Genomic DNA, 22,244 nt, shown 5'->3' with positions numbered 1-22,244 from the left:
GGCAGTCGGTGCGTGCAGCTGGGAGCTGGGGGCTCCGGGTGAAACCCTGTCCTGGGCGGGCAAGAGGCGCGGGCTGCCTGGAGCCATCTGAGGCTGGCCCGGGGTCCCTGAGGATGCTTCCTCCAGGCATCGCGGAGTCAACAAGGAGCGTCTGGTGGTCCGAGGGTCTGGGCTTTGCCAGCAGGGTCTCTGGTCTGTCATTTCTAAGCACAGGTGTGAGACAGGGAAGCTGGGGTAGAACCTTGGTGCTGTGGGCTCGGGTCGTGCCACTGCCACTGTGCCCTTGGGAGCATTCTGGCCGCCATCGGCATTTTGCCAACTTTGATAACATCCCGTGGACCCACGGCTGCTCCCTGAAAGCTAGACATCCTCATGAGTGCTTTGAGTTTGTGTTACCTCTTGAGCCCGCCCTGCAACCCACAGGGTGGAATCTGTTATTGCCCCATTTTACAGCCAAGGAAACTGAGGCATGGAGAGGGAAAGTAGCTTGCTCAGAGTTTGCGGATAGTGAGCAGGGGTTCTGGTGTGGGAAGCCGGTGGCTGGGTTCCTGCAGCTGTGTTCCTAACCACTGGGATGCTCTGTCCTTACTGCAGCTGGGAGAGGAAGGGGCTGCCAGACGTGTCTGCTGGGGCACGGTAAAGGCTGCAGGGAGGCCGAGACCCCCAGAGAGACCGCAGGCTCACCTCCGAGTGTGGGGTAGGGCACTGAGCAGGAAAGGCAGCCCCATGGGCCCTCTGGGTCTCCTGCCCCCAGCAGGAGGGGGGAGTGGGCCTTGCCCTGCGCTCGCCCCATGGACACCTGGCAGGTCCTGGCCATGGGGCAGCAGCACTTCCTCCAGGGAGCAGCAGCTCTGTGCTCACCCCTGCTCCCTAGAAATGAGACCCTGGAGCAGAGAAGCAGGGTGGCCACATCCCCGCCCCACAGGAGCACTGAGCAGGTGACCCCAAGGCTCTGTCGCTTTAAGACCCCGGTCCCACGGTCCCCACTGCCCTGTGCTGGAGGTGGGGTGGAACCTCAGGTAGCCGGTCAGGCTCCGCAGGGGCCAACTGGGGTCAGGGTTCCTGTCCACGGCCCCCTGCGGCTGTCTCTGGTTCTCGCTTGCTGTAGGCCCCTCAAGCTGCTGGCCCGTTGCTGATTAAGGCTCAGCCTGACTCCAGGGCTTCCACTGGCCGAGAGGGGCACCTGGGCCAGAGCCCCCGCCCTGTCAGTGCCTGGTTTTCCTCTTTTGTGAATTTTTACTCCCATGTTCCTTCTTGGTGGTGGTGATGATAGGTTTAAATGAGATGATGCCTGTGGAGCACGGGGCTTAGCACAGTAGGAGCTGGCGTGTTGTCTTTATTATTGTCTTGGTGGGCAGAGGTGGCAATGGAGTGTCATGGAGCCTGGTCCTTCTGGATGAGTCGTTCAGCAGCAGCTGCACCTGCCAGAGGGTTCTCTTGGTTCTTTATTTCCTGTGGGGTCCTGGGCTCCCCACCCTAGCTTTGAGATCCAGCTGGGTGACCAGAAGCCAGGTCAGGAGGCCTCTGTAGCATCCCCACACTTGCGCACCTCTGGTGACAAGAGGCTCACTACTGATCCTATTCCATGTTCAGACTTGTTTCCTAAGCACTTTCTTTCCCCTCTAAGAGGAGCACTGACGTTCTGTCATCAGGGCCTGAGCGTCTGGTCCCCTAGGAATCCTGGCGGGCACTGTGGGGGTCCTGGCTTCCTTCCTCTCCACTGTTTGAGGATGCTGGTGCAGTCTCTGCAGTGTCTGGGGAGCTTGGAGCTCCTTGGATGCTCTGAGCTGGTCCTCAGGGAAGGCTGGGAGCTGCCCCGCTGCCGGCTGCCTCCTCCACCTGGGGGCCCTCTGCCACTTTCCCGGTTCCCTCCACCACCACCTGCCAGGTGTGTGGCCTCAGGGATGAAAGGGCTCATGGCTTGGGCTCATACTTCAGGGCTGGAGTGGTCTACCCTGGCCAGCCTCTCCGGGGAGCAGGAGAAGGCTCACCTGTGCCCAGCAGCTCTGCCTCAGAGCTCCCCTCCCGCTCCCCCATGCCTGAGCAGCAGCGCCTCCCTCCCACCCCCCCCACCCCCCACCCCCCCCCCCCCGCCTGGGCCCTCTGATGCTCTGGATGCTCTCGTGGGGCTGCGTCGAGGAGGAGGGGCTGTTGTCATCATCCATGCTTCCCCCTCCCCAGCCCTTATCGGTGCAGGGGGTGGAGGTGGGACAAACATTGATAATGAGATTTTTGGCACCTCAGCTCTCTGGGAGCAGACCCCCTGCAGGTTCCTTTCCTTGTCCAGGGAGGAGGTGGGCAGGCAGTGGCTCGCGGTGCAGGAAGGGGACTGCCGGGCAGCCCGCCTGCTCACAGCTCGGGGGGTCTGACCGCGTGGGTGCTGCCCAGACTTGCTGTCCAGGCCCCTGCGCCATGCTGTGCGCAGCCCCGCCACGCCAGCCGGCTGGTAACTGATAGATAATTCATATTTTTCTCAAGTACAATTCCAAATTGACTGCTGCCTTCACTCCTTTCCGTGCTCAGGAAACACCCTCACCAGCCCCCAAGTGTCCACAGCTGTTAATGGGGTCTTTGGCTTCTGTCTGGCCCAGGCCCCTGCGGGTCGCCCCAGCCCTGGGTGGTTCAGCTGCCGTGACCAGCTTCCCTTGGACCTCACATCACCCGCCTGTTCTCCTTGGGCACTGAGGGTCTGGAACCCTCAGCTCACAGACCTGTGTGTGCACGCACACATGCATGCATGCACACTCACACACCTGCAAAACCACACACTCAGGTGGACACAAAAGCAGACATGCACAGATGTGCATGCACGCACATACACACATGCATGCACACGTACACACATAGTTGCACACACATGCAGCCTCCTCCAGGTCGCTACCCAGGGTCTAAGGACCCCTCCCCTCCCACTGAAGGCCAGGAGGAGGTGGGTCCCAGGTCACTGAGCAGCCAGAGGAGGGATTGGTGCTCTTCCTTGAGAGAGCCTGTAAACCAGGGACCAGGGCAAGATGGGAGTTTGCCTGGCAGGGTCACTGTGCGGCCAGAGGGGCTGGAGTGCCCCCCAACATTTGCTGCTTGCCAGCATCCTGGCTGAGGCTGTCCACTTCAGGGCCCAGCTGGGGCTTTGGGGAGAGATAGATCCAGTGAAAGATCACGATTTCAAATGAGGGCTGGCACCCTTGGGCACTGATGCTCTCTGGACTGGTGGGTGAGTGGAACTGGGGCAAGGACGGCAGCACCTGGTGCCTTTGTTCCTGTTCCACACCCTCCCCGGGACACCGTGGGTGTCGGAGCATGGCAGGGCCCTCGGCACGGCCTGGCCTTTGGGCCCTGATGGCCACTCTCATCCCGGGGCCTCCCATGGGTTGGTAGTGATGGACACAGCTGGTGACAGGAGTCCTGAGGAGCAGAGAGGGGCAGGAGCCTGGTGGTGGAGGGGGGGGCCTCTGGACACTGTCCAGCCCAGCTCAGCCTCATCCTACTCTCAGGCTTGGCCTCACCAGGGAAGGGGCTGTCCTTGATGTTCAGGAGGTTTTGAGAGGGGACTCTGAGGTCAGGAAGGAAGGCTTGGTATGGTTGGAGCCCTAGCCCAGCCTGGCACCTGTGGGCACCTGGGGGCCGGGGGGCTGAGTCTTACTGCCCACGCGGGCAGCCATGGGGCGTGACGGTGAGGGTGTGTGTGCACGGTGCAGTGGCACAGCCCATCACTGGGGGCCTCTGGACCACCTGCCAGCCTGGACCTCCAGCTGCCCCCAGACCCAGGCGGGTGTGTATGTGTTCCTCCGTCCCTCCTAGGGGCAAGCTGGCCCACATGGTGTGAGCGCCGCCCCTCCTGCCCCCAGGAGGAACATGTGGAAGGTGCTACACGGGATTCCTGGGTAGAATGCGGCTGAGTCAACACTAATGGGTTCGGGAGAAAACTTTCCAGCCCCTCGGAGGTTTGCAAGCAGGAAAATAATAGTGGAGGTGCCCCAACATGATCTTGGTATCAATTGCGTTATCCTAAAAGTTTATGGAATGCATAAGTGGAATTAATACATGTTACTGGCCCCAGAGCAATTACACGTATTTAAAGCCAAGGGAAGAGTTCTAACACTGTTTATTGTGGGGATGAAACAGGGATTATTAAGGGGAAACGGGAGCACTCAGGGAGAAATTGCGGCAATTGCTTGCATTGTGGGAAGCTCTGTGGGGCGGAGGTGAGCTTCCCGCGGTCTGGGCCTGGCTGGGGTCGGTGCCCCAGGTTCACGGCCTCAGGTGGGGTCACCTCTTCTCCCCCCATCTTCTCCAGCAGCTGGGAAGCCCCAGGGCCTGGAGGTCACAAAACTTGGCCTTAGGGACCCTTAGTCGCCAGGTCCTGGCTCGTCCAGCCTAGATGATCCCAGGGGCTTAGGGATGCCCCCAAGGCGGCCCCCGCCCCACACCCCCTGGCTTCTTGTGGGGGACACAAAGGAGAGCCCCTTGGGGACAGGAGTCAGTTCCACAGGTTTGGGGCTGTGCATGGCGCATGACACAATTGGTGTTTTAGGAAGAATCGTCTATTTTCTGGGACTTGTTTACAGAACGGAGATGTGCGTGGACTCTGAGCGTCTGGTTAGCAGTATTGACCGTAACATCCAGAGCTCCTCCTGGCAGGCCCCACAGAGCACGCTGGGTGCCTGACCAAGCGTCTCCCTCCCAGCAGCCGTGTCATAGGCGCTCATGTTCTCCCCACTTTACAGATGAGGAAACCGAGGCTCGTAGAGGTTAGGTCCCTGCTCAGAGTCACTCATCAGCAAAGGGCAGAGTGGGGACCTCTACCCCGGCAGCCTGACCCCCAGCTTTCATCACGCAGCTTGTCGGGGGAGCAGCCTGTGCACCCCCAGGACCCCAGTGAGCCAGTGGTAAGGGGGACTGACCCCACAGAGGTCCAGGGCCTGCCCCTGGGGGAGGGAGCACCTGGGTCCCAGCGAGCTTCAATGACTGTTTGTCAATGAGTGAGTGACAGCTGCGTCCACCTTGGCTGCCTGTTTTTTGTGACAAACAAAATTCCTCAAGAATTTATAATCAGAATGCTCCCAGGCTGACCAGCCTCAGAGGTGAAGGTGGCGACGTGCTGGAGGGGCCCGGGAGGAGGCCAGCTGGGCCTGGGACCGCTCCTCCTTGCCCCGTTCCACACTCTCCCAGGCCTGCTGCCCCCACACCCCCACTTCCATTCGCCCCCTTTACAGGTGGGAAAGTGGGGACTGGAGGAGACATCCTTCCCTGGCTTCTCCTGGAGCCAGTGCTGAAGGCTCGATGCTGTCCTGGACCCTGGGCTTTGGGACTCTGGGGGAGGGTCACGGCTGAGCAGTGAGTGGGGACTGAGCTGGCTGGTTGTGGGGAAAATCCACTTTGGGATTTTTCTGAGATGCCAAGCTCAAGTCCATGGACCTCAGCCCCCAGAATTCCACTGGCCGCGACTCTGGGGGCCCTGGCACAGAGCCCTGCTGGTCCAGCCTCCTCCTAGGTGGAGAAGCCCCTCACCACATCCAGGCATTCTGTCCATTTGCCCAAGCAGTCTCAGGATGAGGGGAGGAGGAGAAATCCTAGGGTGTCAGAGCTGGAATGAAAAGTGCCTGCCCTGAGGAGGTGGCAGGTCGGGCTGTGCACACAAGCTGGGGCTTGGTGGTGGTGGGGGGAGGGCTCCTGGGCTCCAACGGCCGCAAGGGCTCTGAGGGGGCAGCTCATGAGGGCAGGAAAGCGCCCGTGGAAACATGAGTGCTCTCTGGGCTTCTGTGAGGTGGAAGGAGGTTCGGGGGGAAGCACGCAGCGGCCTAAAGCCTGGGGTCCCCCTAGGATTGCACACCTGCCTCCTCCACCGCAGCCGTGCACCCCGGGGCGTGGCACCCCATCTCCCCCTCCACAGCGTCTCCGTGTGCAGGGGGGCGCCCAGCAGTGCCTCCAGGACCTTGGGGAGGATGCCCTGGCAGTGCCAGGTGCCCACCTAGCCTCAGGAACCTGGAACTCTGCAGGGTCAGACATTTAGAAGCCAGTGCCCTCCCTGCCCCAGGCACTTGGCTGGGTATTTAGAGGGTCACTGAAACTTCAATTCCATCCAACTGGAATTAAAAGCTGAAAATGACCACCTCCAAGTGCACAGGGCGGGCGGTCCCCAAGCATGCTGCGGAAGCCGCGGGCTCCTCTCCTGCTGGCCGGGAGGGGGGTTTGTTTGGCATGAAGAGACTGAAGAGACAGCACTCCTGCTTCTGGGCCAGCAGGCGTGTCCTGAACACAGTCCTGACCTGGGGATTTAGCTGCAGCATCCATGGCAGGAAGGTCAGAGATGAGAGGGCTCCACGCTGGAGCCAAGGTGATGGCCCTCCAGAGATACCAGCCTGAGCATCTGCCACAGCTGTGGCCACAGCCTGCTCCCTCCAACTCCCCCACAGCCTCTCCCAGCCGCGCCCCCCCCGCCCCCCCCCCCCCGCCTGCAGCTGGTGCAGCTCCCACCCCGCCTCCATCCAGGCTATCAGGAAGCCACAGGGCGCTGGGGGAAGGAGCTGACCCACCTGTGCCTGCCCAAACCGGACCAGCACAGTGTCCAGAATGATGTGCCCACAGTCAGAGGCTTCCGGGACTGTCCTGTGGGCGGAGGTGCCAGCTGACCCCAGCGCCCCACCCAGGTGGGCTCACCCTTGCAATCACCGTGGGTCAAGGCCAACAAGGTCAGGCCAGCTCAGGGACAAGTGAGGTGGGCATGTGGGTAGTGGGAGGCTCCTTCCCCCTGCAGTGGGCAGCGCTGGGCTGGTCGCCTGCACCCTCACTCCATCCCGAGCTGGGCGTTCTGTGGTCTGGCCTGCAGCCCCGCTTGCTGGGTCCTTGCCAGAGAAAGGCCAGCCGGGGGAAGACCTGCTACACCAGAGATGCCGGCCTTCTCCAGGACAGGTAGGCACTGCTCTCTGGCTGGCAAAGTCAGACACCAAGTTCCTGGGCAGAGGAACCCATGTGTGGGCCTGGCTGAGGCTGAGTGTGCTGCTTTAGACGTGGCCACCGTTTGTGCCCGTGGAGCGGGAGGGGCAGCTGCTGGTGGGAGTTCTGGGGCTCCCTGCAAGTCCAGCCCTGCCCCCAATGACTCAGAACATGCCCTGCTCACCCCTCCATCCCCAAGGTCCTCTCCTCAGTGTCCAGAGGAGGCCAGATGTGCCTGGGTTACAGAATAAGGACAGGATGGAGGCCCAGGGATCCCCACCCTGCTGGGGCGAGTGGGCCAGAGTGAGGGTGATAACAATAGGACCCGCCGGGTGCCCAACGTCGCCTCCTGGCTTCCCTGGACCCCCTTGGGCCCCTCCCCTCTTCACAGGGCCCGCCCCATCTCCCACTGTCCAGGCTTCTGGTGTGGGCCTCAGCTCCTGAGCCATTGGTGTGCAGGACCTCCACACTGCACAGCAGACTGGGCGCCTGCTGGGCTCTTTCCTGGGTCAGCTCAGTGCACATGCTGCCCACCCTCACCCCAACTTTAGCCCAGGATGGAAGCTACTGGAGGCATCCCCTGCCAGCCTGCAAATGTGTGTGGGACAGGGGGCTGCACAGGCCCAAGGCCTTGTGCTTCCAGGCCCTGAGGGTCCCAGTGCCTCCTGCTGACCGGTTGGCACCTGGCTGGAGGGTGTTGAGGGGCAGGCTGCCTAGCTCACGAGCAGTGTCCTTGCCAGCTCCAGGCTCTCCTCTCCCCACTGGGCATCTTACTCCCCGCAGCCTCTGCAGGCTCCCCAGACAGTGCTCAGGGTCACTGGGCACCTGCAGAGCGTGTTTCCACCTCTCATTCCTCCTCTGGGCTCCTGGCAAAGGGAACCCCCGCTGTCCAGCCTGCAGGGTGGTGTCAGCAGATGCATCTGTCCCCTCCTCTAGCCAGGAGCTCTCAAGGAATCACAGCAGCCTCCATGATCCAGCACATCCGCTAGGCCAGGCACTGGCTGCGGCCCTATAGGTGTCCAGGAGCTCCCTGGAGCCTCCAGCCACCCAGGCCGCCGGCCAAGGTGAAGTGTTGGGCGTGAATTTCCTTGTGTGTAGATCCTCACTGCCTTCTGACCATGGGGGCTCTGAAGCAGGCTGGGTGATTGTCACAGGTGCCCTCACCCCCACTCTAGGCTGGTGGCTTCACTGTTACCCTGTCCAGACCTCCTGACACCTCCTAGAGCCCACTCCATTCTCCCAGCAGCTCTCCACTGAGTGAGGACATGAAAAAAGGTCGAGAGGTCCCATGAGGGGGCTGTAGCTGAGTGCCCCTGTGGCTTGTGTCACCCTGGAGGCCACTCTTTACCTGGAAGAAGCATAGGGGTCCCTTACTAGGGGGACTGTAAATGGGGGCTGTTGACCTGGGCTCCCTGTGAGTTTCAGGGCATCGCTCTGTGAACCCACGTGCTCTGTGTATCAGCCCTGGAGCTTTTCAAGGGTGAGAGAGGGTCTGTGGCCTTGAGGAGGTCCTCAAGGGGCTTATAACCCAAGAGAAGAGAGAAATGTGGCTCTGAACACGTGTGCCACACACGCACACACACAGGCTCACAAGGAAAGCAGATAAAAGTGGGCTATATTAAAAAAAAAATTTTTTTAAATAAAAGCCCCCACTGCTGGCCCCGTCTTCCAGAATCTGTTGTAACAGATTCACCCAAGCTGGTTAACGGTATTTGCGGTTTGCAAGATGCTACACGTCCCTGGAAAATGACAGACAAGTTATTATCAGCTCTCCACTCTCCTCCTGCCCAAACCTGTCTGTGCTGGGCACCCAGCTGCCGGGAGCAGGGCGAGGAAATTAACAGCCACCGCGCCGCGCCCGCCACCCGCTGCCCTCTCACCCACCGCCCCCGCACCAGCCCTGCCAGGCCGGGGCTCCGAGCCAGGCCGGGTCCGTCGTGGCTGGGGGTGGGGGAGTCCGAGGAGAGAAGGGGAGGGGAGGGCAGGGATGGGCATACACTGGCGTGTAGGCACACCATTTCCCGCAGACACGAAGGAATACACGCATCCCCAAGCAGGCAAGTCTAGACGGCTCTGTGTCAACAGCCGAAGATAAATAAGATTTTATCAGCTCAGAATCTGTTGAAACACATCCATCTAGCGGTTCTAGGGAAGGAGACGCGGGAGGGAGGGAGGGAGCATCTCCATGCAGCCTTTTATATGGGACAGAAGGACCCAGGAGTCCTCCTCCTCTCTCTCCGGTTTTCCTCAGCACCAAACCCCAAGGCCCAGGAGCTCTGGGAGGAGGGGAAGGAGCTGGGGCGGGGGAGGGCCCACACCCTCCTGGATTCAGACCTGGCTCTTCAGTATTCCAGGGCTTCTTCATCTCCTGAAGGTCCCACCCCCACCCCCTACCCCTGGTTTGGCCACCCCAGGCTCCCCTCCTGCCCTGCAGCCCAGCAGCCACTGTGTCACTGCCAGATGGTACCGGGTGTGGGGTAACCTCAGGCATCCTTCCCTGAGGCTGCCCGACAGGGGCCAGGCTGGGCATCCGTGGGACCAACCCCTTGCCGGTGTAGAGGCTGGCAGGCTTGTGTGCCTGAAGGCCATATGAGCAGCCAGCTAGGGCAGCACTGGGCTGGGGACACCCCTGTGGGGAGTAGGGCCAGGTCCAAAGACGGCAGCAGCCTTGCCTGGGACGCAGAGGGAGGGAGGGGTGTCCTCCTCTCTCCATCCTGAGGCCCGGGCTCCACTGGCCTCGGTGAGGACCTGCCCACTCCAGGCTGTTCTGTGTTCCCAGCCCCAGCCCAGCTCGGAGGGGTGGCTGCTGCCGCCCGCACAGTACCAGGGACAGCTCCTGGCGGCTCCTCCCTGGGGCGGGGCATCCCCACACCCCGCCCCCAATCCCCTACCCAGACTTGCACGCTTGTCCCTGCGTTTTCCCCAGGACCTCGGGCCTGGGGAATCCAGATCCCAGGAGCACCCGCTAGGGCCCCCACCCCACCTGGGCTTCTAGAGGGGGACTTGCGCACTGTCCCGCCCAGGCTCTGCCCACCTTTGCCAAGGAAGGGGGCCCTGACACCCTGACTCCACAGAGGCAAGGCGCCCACCAGCCATCAATGCTGCTTCTCCAGCCATCAGGGGACACAGTGGACCCGTGACTGCCGGTCTGCAGAATGGGTGCGGAGTCCCCGCTGCTGCCCAGGACAGTGCCAAGGAGGCAGTCAGTGGGGCTGGGGTGGGGGGCTTGGAAGTGGTGCCCCCACTGTTTAGACCTGAAGGGGCTATCCAGACGGAGGGGGAACTGCGGGCACCTTCGCTCCGCTGCGCCTGGAACCCCACTCCATCACTGTAGGCGCTCACTGGTGAGCCAAGGGAGCCTCCCCGCCTTGGGATGTTGTGTTGGGGCTGCCCAGGAATGCGCTGGCCACAGGCCCCTGCACTCCTCACCCACCCATTCCAGCCCGCCTGGGACTCGCTGTTCGCTATTCATGGACTTGGACTTGCTGAGACTATGAGAGCCTGAGGGTCCACGGTGTCCCCTGATGGCTGGAGAAGCAGCACTGGTGGCTGGTGGGGGCCTTATGTTTGTGGGGTCAGGGTGTCAGGGCCCCCTTCCTTGGCGAAGGTGGGCTGAGACCTGCTCCTTCCTGGTTCTGCCAGCAGCTCCCTGTTTCTAGTCTCAGTTTCCCCAACTGTACCATGGGGTGCAATGGGCACTCTCTGGGGCCTTGTGGCTGGGGGAAACTCCAAGTCCCCACTGTCCATGGGAAAGGGGCATGAGGCGCCCCGGATGGGTCCCCAGGAGCCAATCATTGGGAAATCAGGCAGCTTGGAAATGAGTGGGCACCCTTGTGGTCACCAGCAGGGTCAACTTTGGACTCGGGAGAGCCAGCCTGGGTCTCAGGTGGGCTACCTGGGCCCCTGGGCACTGGCTCCAGAGGTCCCTGCTGGGCTCAGGAAGGGCACCATCCAGTCATGCCTTGGGCAGGGTCCTGGGCCGGGGGTACTGGGACTGCGTGGTCAGAGGGCTCCCCACCCAGTGGTCAAAACCAAGCCAGAGAGCTCAGCCCCTCAGACTCCACGTTCCAGGGAGTTCTCTCCCGAAGCTCGAGTGCATGGGGTACCCGGCGTGTCTGAAAATGACACGTTTCCTCTGCACAAATGCCAGAAAAGCCTAACTCTGGGCTTTTACAAACTGAGACTCGACCCCCCCCCCCCGCCCCGACCCCGCTTCAAACCACTGCGGGCTGGGGGCTCAGCATCCACAGCAGGGAGAGCCGGCTTGACTGGGCGGACCTGGCTCCCAGCCCCCAACCCCCATCTCAGTCTTCAGGCTCCAGCAGCTTTCCTGGCCTTTACTGTCCTCCTCCATAAGGTGGACACAATGGCACCCACCTCTCCAGCCAGTGAGATCGACAGAGAGTCTGGGCCTGACTGCAGTGGGCTCAGGGCAACCCTCACTGTGCCCGAAGAAGCCAAACACTCTGAGGGGTGCCTGGCAGTTGGGGGAGGCGCTTTGAGGGCACTTGGCGGAGGGGAGGGGCATGCATGTGGAGGCCGTCATCAGAGAGCTTGGGGAAAGGACTCCTGACTGCCAGCAGACAACCAGGCACTCCTGGAGGGGTGCACAGCCGGGGAGGGTGTGGAGTTGAAACTCCCAGCCTCAAGCTGGCTCCCCCAACAGTACTCCCCGCTGTTGAAGAAACTCTACTGCCAAATCGCCAAGACGTGCCCCATCCAGATCAAGGTGTCCACCCCGCCGCCCCCGGGCACCGCCATCCGCGCCATGCCCGTCTACAAGAAGGCGGAGCACGTGACGGAGGTCGTGAAGCGCTGCCCCAACCACGAGCTGGGGCGGGACCTCAATGAAGGTGAGGGCCCCCAGCTCCCCTGCCCAGCTGTCAGGGCGCCCCAGCCGGGAAGGGGAGGGTTGGCCCAGGGCCTCCTACTGGGAGACAGCAGGGGCTGGTGGGAGGGGCTGATGGTGGGCTCAGCTTTCCCCCAGCCCCATTTCCTCCCAGCTCTGCCTGGGCCTGGGATGCTGGTGCCCACAGGAGAACTGCTGCTGGGCAGGCGACCCGAGGGCACAAGGGCTGCCAGTGGCCTGAGCCCCACCTGGGAGGTCCCCAGGACCAGACCTTCTGGTCCCAAATGCTGCAATGCACATGGCCCAGGGGTGGCTGGACCCAGGCTGGGCACCTCTCTGAGGTGGCATCCCCTCCCAACAGGACAGTCTGCCCCAGCCAGCCACCTCATCCGCGTGGAGGGCAACAACCTCTCACAGTACGTGGACGACCCTGTTACCGGCAGGCAGAGCGTCATGGTACCCTACGAGCCCCCACAGGTAGGCCAGCCCCCCCCGCAAGCAAAGACCCCTCATGTCACTTCCATCGGCCACCCATTTGTTCCAAGTGTCTCCAAGTGCAGTCCGTGCAGGGGAGGTCCCTGCTGGTTTCTGACCACGCCCTCGGTCCTCTCTGGGCTTCAGCATGCCCAGCTACCATGGGGGGTGGGCCTGATGACCTCTGAGCCTCAGCCCTGCACTTCTGTCCTCTTTTCACCTGTCCATTCCCTACTGGCTGGTCCGCCCTGGGGCTCGGGGGGATGGAGGGGCCGAGGCCTGGAGGACTGGAGTTAGCCAGGTGGAGTGGGAGAGTGAGGAAGGGAAGCAGAGAGAACTGTGGTCAGGGACATGGGGGCGCAGGCCCTGGTGGTGGGGGGAGCCGCAAGAGACAGACAGAGGCAGAGACAGCCTGAGGGTCCGACTTGGACCTAAGGGCAGCAGAAGGTTCTGGGCTGACATGGGGGCCCAGCTGGAATGAAAAGCTGGGGTGGAAAGAAGTGGAGGGGCTGCGGGATGATGGTGGGATGGGGGCCAGGAGTGGTGGAGAGCAGGTCCCAGCTCTGGGCTCCCTGGGCTCCCAAGCACCCTTGCAAGGTCCTCTAAGAGCAGCCCTCATGTCAGCGGGCCCAGGGCCCAGGGAGGAATGTGACCAGCCTCTCCTCCTTCCCCCTGTGCCAGACCCTCGCCTGCCAAAGCGGCCCAGGAAAGCAGGACTCTCCCGCCCCCTGGTGGCAGTTTTGTGAAAGGCCAGGTTTCCCCAAGCCAGTGACTGGCTTTTAGATCCTGACCCAGGGAGACTATGACAACTGCCCCTTTTGTGGTCCCAGCTGGTCAGGAGTCCTGGGTTCATGACTCAGCAAACCCCCTGGGAGATGGGCATGTGTGCTGGGGCTGGGCGTCCACTGGCACAGCTCTGGCCCCGCCCTCTGCCAGAGCAGTGCTGTGCATCCTTCTGCCCAGCAGGGCCCACAGCGTGTTAAACACACACCTGTACCCACAGAGGCCTGTGCACATGCCTGCTCACACCCAGCCTCCAGGGCCTGACCTCCAACCTGTGTCAGGGGGATTGGTTGGGGCAACCAGACCATAGCACTCTGCGCCCTCTGAGAGCAGAGGCCAGGTCTGAGCTCTCTTGGTACTGAGAGCAAGTGTGGTGCATGGCGTTCAGTGTGTTGCATAAATGGATAGATGGGTGGATGGTAGGTGGATGTGGATGGATGGGTGGATAAATGATGGGTGGAGAGATGGTACAGGACCACAGAGCAGGGCCCAGTTCCCACAAGCCTACTGAGAGCCAGCACCAAATATGAGGGAGGGATGCTTTGAGGCCCAGGAGCCTCCACCTTAGTGAGTTGGAGCCCGCATGCTGACCCCACGGCCCTCTCCCTGCTTCCCGTGTGTAGGTGGGGACGGAATTCACCACCATCCTGTACAACTTCATGTGCAACAGCAGCTGTGTGGGGGGCATGAACCGGCGGCCCATCCTCATCATCATCACCCTGGAGACCCGGGAGTGAGTCTGCACGTGGGCTGGGGGGCTTGGTGTGGAGACAGGAGGGCAAAGGGCACAGAGTGGTGCCGGCCCTGGAGGCGAGTTTGGGGAGGCCCTGCAGGCCGTGCTGCTGGGAGGGAGGCCTCCCCTGGCTGTAGGGGCTGCCTGGGCAGGAGCTGGGCCTTGGAAGGGAGACAGGGGACCTGGTGTCCCAGAGCAGCTGGGTGCTCAGCCCTGATCCCTTGGCCCATCAAGGCCAGTATCTGGGGTCCAAGGTGGGTGGGAATGGTGGGCAGGCTGGGTTGGGCTCCAAAGCTCACTGTTCTGGCTGTGCCCCGCAACAGTGGACAGGTGCTGGGCCGCCGGTCCTTCGAGGGCCGTATCTGTGCCTGTCCTGGCCGAGACCGCAAAGCCGATGAGGACCACTACCGCGAACAGCAGGCCCTGAACGAGAGTGCCGCCAAGAATGGGGCCGCCGGCAAGCGTGGTAAGCGGGGCTCCAGGCCAGGGTGCAGAGGGCAACCCCAGAAAGTTAGAGCCAGTACACCCCGCAGGATGGGGCTGGACCTGCCTCAGGGCCCAGGTGGAAGCTGGCAGGGCACAGCACGAGCCTGTGTCCAGGGGGACAGAGCCAGCCCCATCCATGTGTCCACCCTGGGTCCAGCTCCATCCAGCATGGGCGGCTTCCCTGGGTGCCCCTCTAAGTGGGTTATGGTCTCTGAGCTGTCCACGAGGTGCACGCACGTGAGGGCCAGCTCCTGGTGTGGCAGTGTCGCAGTGGCTGTGCCTGCCATGGCCCACCCCCTCCCCGCCTGCTCACAAAGCCCTCCCCGCCTCACCTCCAGCCTTCAAGCAGAGCCCCCCTGCCATCCCTGCCCTGGGCACCAACGTGAAGAAGAGGCGGCACGGGGACGAGGACACGTACTACATGCACGTGAGTGCTCTCTGTGGGGCACAGGCTGGGGGCGGCTGGGGAGGCAGGAGACCACAGCCGCCCTGAGCTGGGCCCCGAGCTCGCAGGCGGCAGGGGAGGAGACGCGGGGCCACTGGGGAGGCAGGAGACCACAGCCGCCCTGAGCTGGGCCCCGAGCTCGCAGGCGGCAGGGGAGGGGACGCGGGGCCACTGGGGAGGCAGAAGACCACAGCCGCCCTGAGCTGGGCCCCGAGCTCGCAGGCAGCAGGGGAGGAGACGCGGGGCGGCTGGGGAGGCAGGAGACCACAGCCGCCCTGAGCTGGGCCCCGAGCTCGCAGGCAGCAGGGGAGGAGACGCGGGGCGGCTGGGGAGGCAGGAGACCACAGCCGCCCTGAGCTGGGCCCCGAGCTCGCAGGCGGCTGGGGAGGAGACGCGGGGCGGCTGGGGAGGCAGGAGACCACAGCCGCCCTGAGCTGGGCCCCGAGCTCGCAGGCGGCTGGGGAGGGGACGCGGGGCCACTGGGGAGGCAGGAGACCACAGCCGCCCTGAGCTGGGCCCCGAGCTCGCAGGCAGCAGGGGAGGAGACGCGGGGCGGCTGGGGAGGCAGGAGACCACAGCCGCCCTGAGCTGGGCCCCGAGCTCGCAGGCGGCTGGGGAGGAGACGCGGGGCGGCTGGGGAGGCAGGAGAGACCACAGCCGCCCTGAGCTGGGCCCCGAGCTCGCAGGCAGCAGGGGAGGGGACGCGGGGCCACTGGGGAGGCAGGAGACCACAGCCGCCCTGAGCTGGGCCCCGAGCTCGCAGGCGGCTGGGGAGGAGACGCGGGGCCACTGGGGAGGCAGGAGACCACAGCCGCCCTGAGCTGGGCCCCGAGCTCGCAGGCAGCAGGGGAGGAGACGCGGGGCCACTGGGGAGGCAGGAGAGACCACAGCCGCCCTGAGCTGGGCCCCGAGCTCGCAGGCAGCAGGGGAGGGGACGCGGGGCCACTGGGGAGGCAGGAGAGACCACAGCCGCCCTGAGAGCTGGGGCCCCGAGCTCGGCAGGCAGCAGGGCCGCAAAAGGAGAATTAGGTTACAAAGAGCCAGACCAGACAGGGCCAGGCTGCAGGGAAACCCGGATCCGCCAAGTCGCGGACTCTGGGTGACACTACTCCCAACTTCAGAAGTCTTGCTGTAAACACGATGTGTGGGATGACAAGACTCCCACTGAGCAGTGCAGGAGGAATCCCACGGCCCAAAGTCTGGCGGGCCACCTCACTGTAACCCGAGTTTACACGATGGACCCGAGAGTGACCACTCCAGCTGGTGATGCAATCACCCACGTGCTTTGCTTGGACTGGTCTTGCGTTGTGTGAGCTTGTCGTTTTTTGAGGTTTTTTTTAGGAATGAGTCCCTCGTTCTAAAAGCCTCCTATTTGTTGAGTGCCCCCCAGCACCCCGAGTGTGCTGGGCACTGGGGAGCAGAGGGGGGAAGGCGGGGGGAAGGCTCAGGGGCAGGCAGCAGTGGACAGAGGAGACCTGGCCACCTGCTCCTGGGGAACAGGAAGGAAGGAGCACAGACCCCAGCCTGCGGGGTGCCATGGGACCCCGTGAAAGGAGAGATGCTTCGCTACAAGCCCAGGGTCCCCCAGAGGCTCCCACTCCGGGTCTGGGGCCCAGAGGAGCCCCACAGGCACCTGGGCAGAGGGTCCACCTCTCGTGCTCAGGTGCGGGGCCGGGAGAACTTTGAGATCCTGATGAAGGTCAAGGAGAGTCTGGAGCTGATGGAGCTGGTGCCGCAGCAGCTGGTCGACTCCTACCGGCAGCAGCAGCAGCAGCTCCTGCAGAGGCCGTGAGTGCCGCCCCCTCCCGCCCTGGGGTTTCACCCCTCCCCCCCAACTGCCTAGGGGGGAAGGGTGGGACCAGTTGCACCCAGCAGGAAAAATGCCAGCAGCACCAGAAATCCCTCCCAAAAGTACAGCTGCCCAGGACAGGCAGCAAGGACCCTGTTTGGTGTCCCCTCCTCCAGGCCTTCCTTGAACCACAGCAGCCACAGCCATCACTACACTTTTCTCTCCCACCAAGGGGTCCTCCCAGATCTCTGCTGAGTGGAGGGTGAGAACGGGGTGCTCAGAGTGACGCAAGCCCACCGATGCCGATTCCGGAGGCATGAGCCGCCCCACCTCCCTCCCACCCACCGCCGGGGTCCTGAGGATGGAGGTGCTCTCTGACACCTCAGCAGGGTCAAGTTCCCCATCCCCCTGCAGCTCGGGTAGTACGTGGAGGTGACTGGAGGGAAAGAAGCTGCCTGTGCGCTAACCTACATGAGTTGTCGTTTTCTGAGCAGGAGCCCCCTGCAGTCTCCGTCCTATGGGCCCGTCCTCTCACCCATGAACAAAGCACATGGTGGCATCAGCAAGCTGCCCTCGGTCAACCAGCTGGTGGGCCAGCCTCCCCCGCACAGCTCGGCGGCCGGGCCCAACCTGGGGCCCATGGGTGAGTTGCTTGGGCAGTGACGGCCTGGGGTGGGCTGAGGAGGCCCAAAGGGTGGGCCTGGCTTGAGACACTTCTGCTCAGCTCAGGACCCACGCGTGGGGCTCCCGACAGCTGCCTCCCTCCAGCAGCTTCGGCCCACCAGCACTAGGCAAGGCCACAGCCAGTCCCCTCGGTCCATTCCTGATCTCAGGGAGGGCCACGCCTTGAGAGCTTCCGGTGGCTGGCAGAGCCCAGGATGCCTGGCCCGGCTCTCTGACACTCCGACCTGCCTCTCGCCCAGGCCCCGGGATCCTCAACAACCATGGCCACGCCCTGCCGGCCAACGGTGAGATGAACGGCAGCCACAGCTCCCAGTCCATGGTCTCGGGGTCCCACTGCACCCCACCACCCCCCTACCATGCCGACCCCAGCCTGGTCAGGTACGTGGGCTGCTGCTGGGCCCTGCCACTAACCCACTAACCTGGTAACCCCCGCCGGGTGGGTGGTCTCTGCATGCTGCCGCCTGTCCTGGTGTTTTAACCTCTCTGCCATCGCAAGAACAGACAGAGGCCAGGGAAATGTCAGGAGTGAGTATCCTACAGATGCTCGAGGCAAAACACAGAAAGCCTGGGGCTCCCTGGAGGCTGTACCCGGGGTCAGCATGTCCCCAGTGCTGTAGCCAGCAGCAGGCAGAGGTGGCCGGTGGGGTGGCCAGGAAGCGTCCTTCAGGAGGCAGTCCCCACCCAGGTAGCCACACAGCCGGTACTTAGAAGCTAATGCTGCTTTATTTCCCAAATTCTCTCTGCAGTTTTTTAACAGGATTGGGGTGTCCAAACTGCATCGAGTATTTCACCTCCCAAGGGTTACAGAACATTTACCACCTGCAGAACCTAACGATAGAGGTAACTGCCCGGCCAGCCCTCTGCCTGCCCCACAGACCCAGCGTGCGCAGGGCCCGGTCCGGAGGGCAAAGAGCTCTCCCTTCTTTCTGGGGCAGCTGCTGTCTCTGGTTCTCGCCTGTGTGAGGGGGAGCTGGGAAATTTGGAAAACCCTCCTTCCCACGAGCGAGACCAACTGTATCCTCACATCTAACTCCTGCGCTGAAGTCAGCTCACAAGCTGTCAGCAAGTTCAGTTGCACAGGCAGTGGGCTGGATGGGCCTCCCACCCAGGCCCCCCACAGCCGGACCGCTCCTTTGGACTTGAGTCTTCTCTCATGCCCTCTCTGGCACCCAGAATCTCTGGCACCCAGTGACCAGGCTGCCTTTGATTTTAGGGGGGGGGGGGGCGGTGCTTCCAAGGCGCAAAGAATTGTGGGAGGCAAAGACCAGGAGGGTCTCAGAGCTGGTCTAGTTCAGCGCCATTTGCACAGGGAAAAACTGAGGCCCAAAGAAGATGAGACACACCTCACTCGCTGTACACACACTACTGAACCTCCTGGGTTGAGGGTGTGGGGCTAGCAGCATGCTGGGCATCATGACCAGAGAGCCACAGCTCATCTTCAGGTTAAACAGGAACGCGGGCAGTGTGTCCCCCCTAAACAGGGCCACAGGCAAGAGATGCTGGTTTGTCAGAGGACATGGGGCCAGTGGCTCAGAAGGTAGCCGTGTCTGTGTGTCTGCTACTGTCCCCATCCCTGGCTAGCTCAGTGCTAACCCCTGCCTCACCAGCACGACGTGTGGGCTTGGTGTGTGTGTGGAGTGGGGAGAGCAACAGGAGCCACGATGGTCTGCTCTGGTCCCAAGGGGCAGACCAGGGGGTGGCCCACCCTGAGGCTGGGAGGCAGGCGGCCCTCCATCTGTCAGTCTGACTGTGATCAGGGACCCAGCTTCACCCCTACACATACACACATCACTTCTTAGCTCTCTGGCCACCTCTGGCTGGGGCCCCAAGAATGGGATGTGGCAAGATCACTGCACATAAGGTGGGTCCAGTGCTGCCCATCCTTCTAGGCCCTTCAGAGCTGCATGGCCCTCCGGGTCAGGGGCTCCTCGGCCACCCTCACAATCAGCTCTGCAGGAGCCGGGTGAGCCCGCAGACTGACATCCCTGGTGGGAGGGGGAGAAGCAGGGCCGGAAGCTCAGCCCTCTAATGGGGCGGCTGGGCGCCCACTGCTCTTGCAGGACCTCGGGGCCCTGAAGATCCCGGACCAGTACCGGATGACCATCTGGAGGGGTCTGCAGGACCTGAAGCAGGGCCACGACTACGGGGCGCAGCAGCTGATCCGCTCCAGCAGCAACGCCTCCACCATCTCCATCGGCAGCTCCGGGGAGCTGCAGAGGCAGCGGGTCATGGAGGCTGTGCACTTCCGCGTGCGCCACACCATCACCATCCCCAACCGCGGTGGTCCGGGCGGGGGCTCTGGGCCTGACGAGTGGGCAGACTTCGGTTTCGACCTCCCAGACTGCAAGTCCCGAAAACAGTCCATCAAAGAGGAGTTCACGGAGAGCTAGATCAACTGAGGGGGGTGGGGACGGCGCAGGCCGGGGGGCCCTGCCTGCTGGCTTCTGGAGGAGTCCACCTGACCTGGTGCACAGAGCAGAGCGTGAGCACCTGTGGCCTGGAGTCCCAAGAAGCCTTGCTTTATCTCATCCTTTTTGTCAGACTGCCCTGGGAGGCAGGACCTCTGGGTTGTACCCAGGAAAAGGCAAGGTCCAGCCCTGCAGCCTGCCTTCACCAGCCCCAGGAGATGCCTCTGGCCAGCGCAGCCAGCCAGCCAGTGGGAATGGCCCATGAGGGTGCCTGGAGCTGCACTGAGGGCGTGCTCTGAGGGCCAGCATCCTCTGGGATGGGCCTCACTCCTTGGCCTAATCTTTAGGGACTCTGCTGCTCCCAAGCGAGATCCCTCGAAATAAAGGGTCGCCTTTGCTGATGGACTGCCAAAAAGTATTTTTCATTGTCTTTTGGGTCTGAGTAGCAATGAGTGGCTTGTGATTGTATCCAAAACACAGTTCTTTTCGGGTCACTGCTCCAGACTGTGTCTCTGCCCAAGGATGGGTCCCTCTGCTGGACTTGAGGGTCAGTCTATTCCTCACACACTTGACCACTAGTTCAAACCCCACTGCAGCTACCTTCCACTTCCTGCCCAAAGTGAACAGCAGAGTTTCACTAGAATTGGAGAAGACTGGAGAGGAGTTACCAGGGGCACGGCCCTTCCCAGGAGGCGAGGAAGCTTCTGGACAGTCGATACAGCCAAAACCCATGCCAACGCTGCTGGCCACAGTCGCTGCTCTTCAGTGACCCTCTCAGCGTCAACATGGACAGCATGCTCCTCAAACTACTGGAAATTGTCAATATTTGATAAAATCATACCCTTTTCTACATGGTGGGTCAGCTTTTTTTTAACTCATCCTCAACCTGGTGGTCTTCCAGAGTCCAACCTGGTGGCCTTCTTGGCCTCCCAGGTGGATGGCAACAAGCCAGGCTAAGAAAGCTGAGGAGTAAACCAGGTGGGGGTCCAAACCGAGTGAGGGACCATCGCTTGTTCCTGGGTGGCTGGATGGGAATGAAGCCCAGAGCAAGAGGCCGCCGAGGAAGTGCAGGGCACATGCGTCCGCACCACCGCTCTTGGCTGGGAGGCTCTCCGGCTGGAGCAGCTCCCATGTCCCCTGGCTACTTTTGCAGTGGGGGTAGGGCAGTGGACTGCTTTCTCGGGGCCACAGGGAGAGCCCCTCCCAGGTGGAGGGAGCAGGTGGCAGGAAGGCCCACCCCTTGGGCTCAGGGGCTGGGCTCTGTGCTGGCAGAGGCCCTCGTGTGTTCACGGGCACAGCACTGCGGCAGGGAGGGGGGTGCAGTGCTTCGTGAGGCAGTGGGCTTTGGGGAGACAGCTTTCGCACGCCCAGCTTTTGTAGTGATGGGGCCATTTAGGTCCGCATGGAACCTTCGGAGCCTTTGCAGCCAGAGAATTGAGTCCCAGAGCTCGGCTGCAGAGCGGGAACAAGACTACAGAGAAATGTGGGCGTAGGGCATGAAGCCAACCCCATTCCAGGCAGCTGGGATGAAGGGAATCCTGGCTAACACAAGCGGAGACACCGCCTTGGGCACAGGCCGCCAGGTGCCTGCCAAACACAAGTGGGTCCCCATCCGTTTGCCTGGGGCACGCGTGGAGTTACGTTATTTCTAGGCTGGGCTCTCCTGTCACTGATGTCCCCAGAGAAGCAGGTAAGCCCCAGGCCAGGGGAGGTGTAGACACAGCCGTTAATCACCCTCTGGGTCTCTTCTTGTTGCCATAAACCACCCAGAAGATGCCCTGCTCTTCGGGGAAGCGAGGAAGGGCTGTCTTCAGGTTGCCTGTTCAGAGAAAAAGCAACAGATCCTGTGGAGGGTCCATTCAGAAGTCAAGCTCCATCCCTCTGCTCATTGAACAAAGAATGGGTGTTAAAATGCCAATTTCTTTGTTAGATTTCCAGTCTCTGGAGAAAGCTGGACATTGGGAGGAGGAAGGAGTGTTAATTGTATTAAAATGGTTCAGAGACTAGCCAGCAGGGGAAGGGAGCTCTCGAGTGGCTCAGACCCCATCCAACTCCAGTGAACAAAGCCACAGAGTCAGCTCTGCCCCAAACCCACCATTGGGGTTGCGCCGACTAGGACTTCATCTCAGGAAAAAGCATAAACATCGCCAGTCTCTGTTGATTTAAAAGCAGCAATTTGTGTTGACGCAAGTGCCTGTGTCTAGGATAATGCCCCCAGCTGGCCCCCTCCACCGTGCGCTCCCTGGGGACCACCTTTCAGGGTTGTGAGAGCACCCAGGATGCTCCGCCTGCAGCCAGGGCTGAGAGTCATGTGGTCACAGAACCAGCTCACTCTGACAGGCATCAGGCTTTGCCAATTAGCCCGGAGAAGCTCAGCTCCTGGGGGATCTGCAGTTCCCCCAGAATACACAGCACGCCCAGGCGGCCACAGTCACAGTGGCCACAGACTCAGGGCTACTGCGGGCTGGGCAGACCGCCCCATCCGTGCATTTCCTCATCTCTCTCTCCCAAGCCCGGGGTAAGGACACTGTTCTTGCCATTTCACAGACAAGGGAGCTGAGGCACAGGAGCGCTAAGTCTTGTGACTCAAGTGTCACAGCCAGCTCATAGCGGAGCCGGGCTGGAGTCTCGCACTTGCTCTCGGGCCACCTGCTGGAGTCCCC

The 22,244-nt window shown here is 62.2% G+C and overlaps 1 protein-coding gene across 9 annotated transcripts in view; it reads left to right on the top strand.

Moving 5' to 3' along the window:
* TP73 (tumor protein p73) overlaps nucleotides 1–21,415 on the top strand; it is a 66,909-nt gene extending 45,494 nt beyond the window's left edge. For 4 of the 9 annotated variants that reach the window (XM_044769537.2, XM_070511262.1, XM_070511263.1 and 1 more), the window contains 9 exons: nucleotides 11,597–12,256; nucleotides 13,660–13,769; nucleotides 14,093–14,235; nucleotides 14,594–14,682; nucleotides 16,364–16,488; nucleotides 16,984–17,132; nucleotides 17,413–17,551; nucleotides 17,920–18,013; nucleotides 19,234–21,415. In XM_044769537.2, the coding sequence (XP_044625472.2) occupies nucleotides 11,597–12,256; nucleotides 13,660–13,769; nucleotides 14,093–14,235; nucleotides 14,594–14,682; nucleotides 16,364–16,488; nucleotides 16,984–17,132; nucleotides 17,413–17,551; nucleotides 17,920–18,013; nucleotides 19,234–19,563 (1,839 nt within the window). In that variant the 3' untranslated portion in view covers nucleotides 19,564–21,415. Of the gene's footprint in view, nucleotides 1–6,538; nucleotides 6,645–6,823; nucleotides 6,907–11,596; nucleotides 12,257–13,659; nucleotides 13,770–14,092; nucleotides 14,236–14,593; nucleotides 14,683–16,363; nucleotides 16,489–16,983; nucleotides 17,133–17,412; nucleotides 17,552–17,919; nucleotides 18,014–19,233 lie in introns of those variants that run through there. The other 5 variants (XM_014862332.3, XM_070511266.1, XM_070511267.1 and 2 more) reach the window with 3 other exon arrangements.
* Nucleotides 21,416–22,244: the final 829 nt, after the last annotated feature.

The sequence above is a fragment of the Equus asinus genome, chromosome 5 (genome assembly GCF_041296235.1).
Source record: "Equus asinus isolate D_3611 breed Donkey chromosome 5, EquAss-T2T_v2, whole genome shotgun sequence".
Classification (NCBI taxonomy): domain Eukaryota; kingdom Metazoa; phylum Chordata; class Mammalia; order Perissodactyla; family Equidae; genus Equus; species Equus asinus.
Note: the sequence above shows the minus strand (reverse complement) of the source record. Positions and strands in the feature narration are given on the sequence as shown.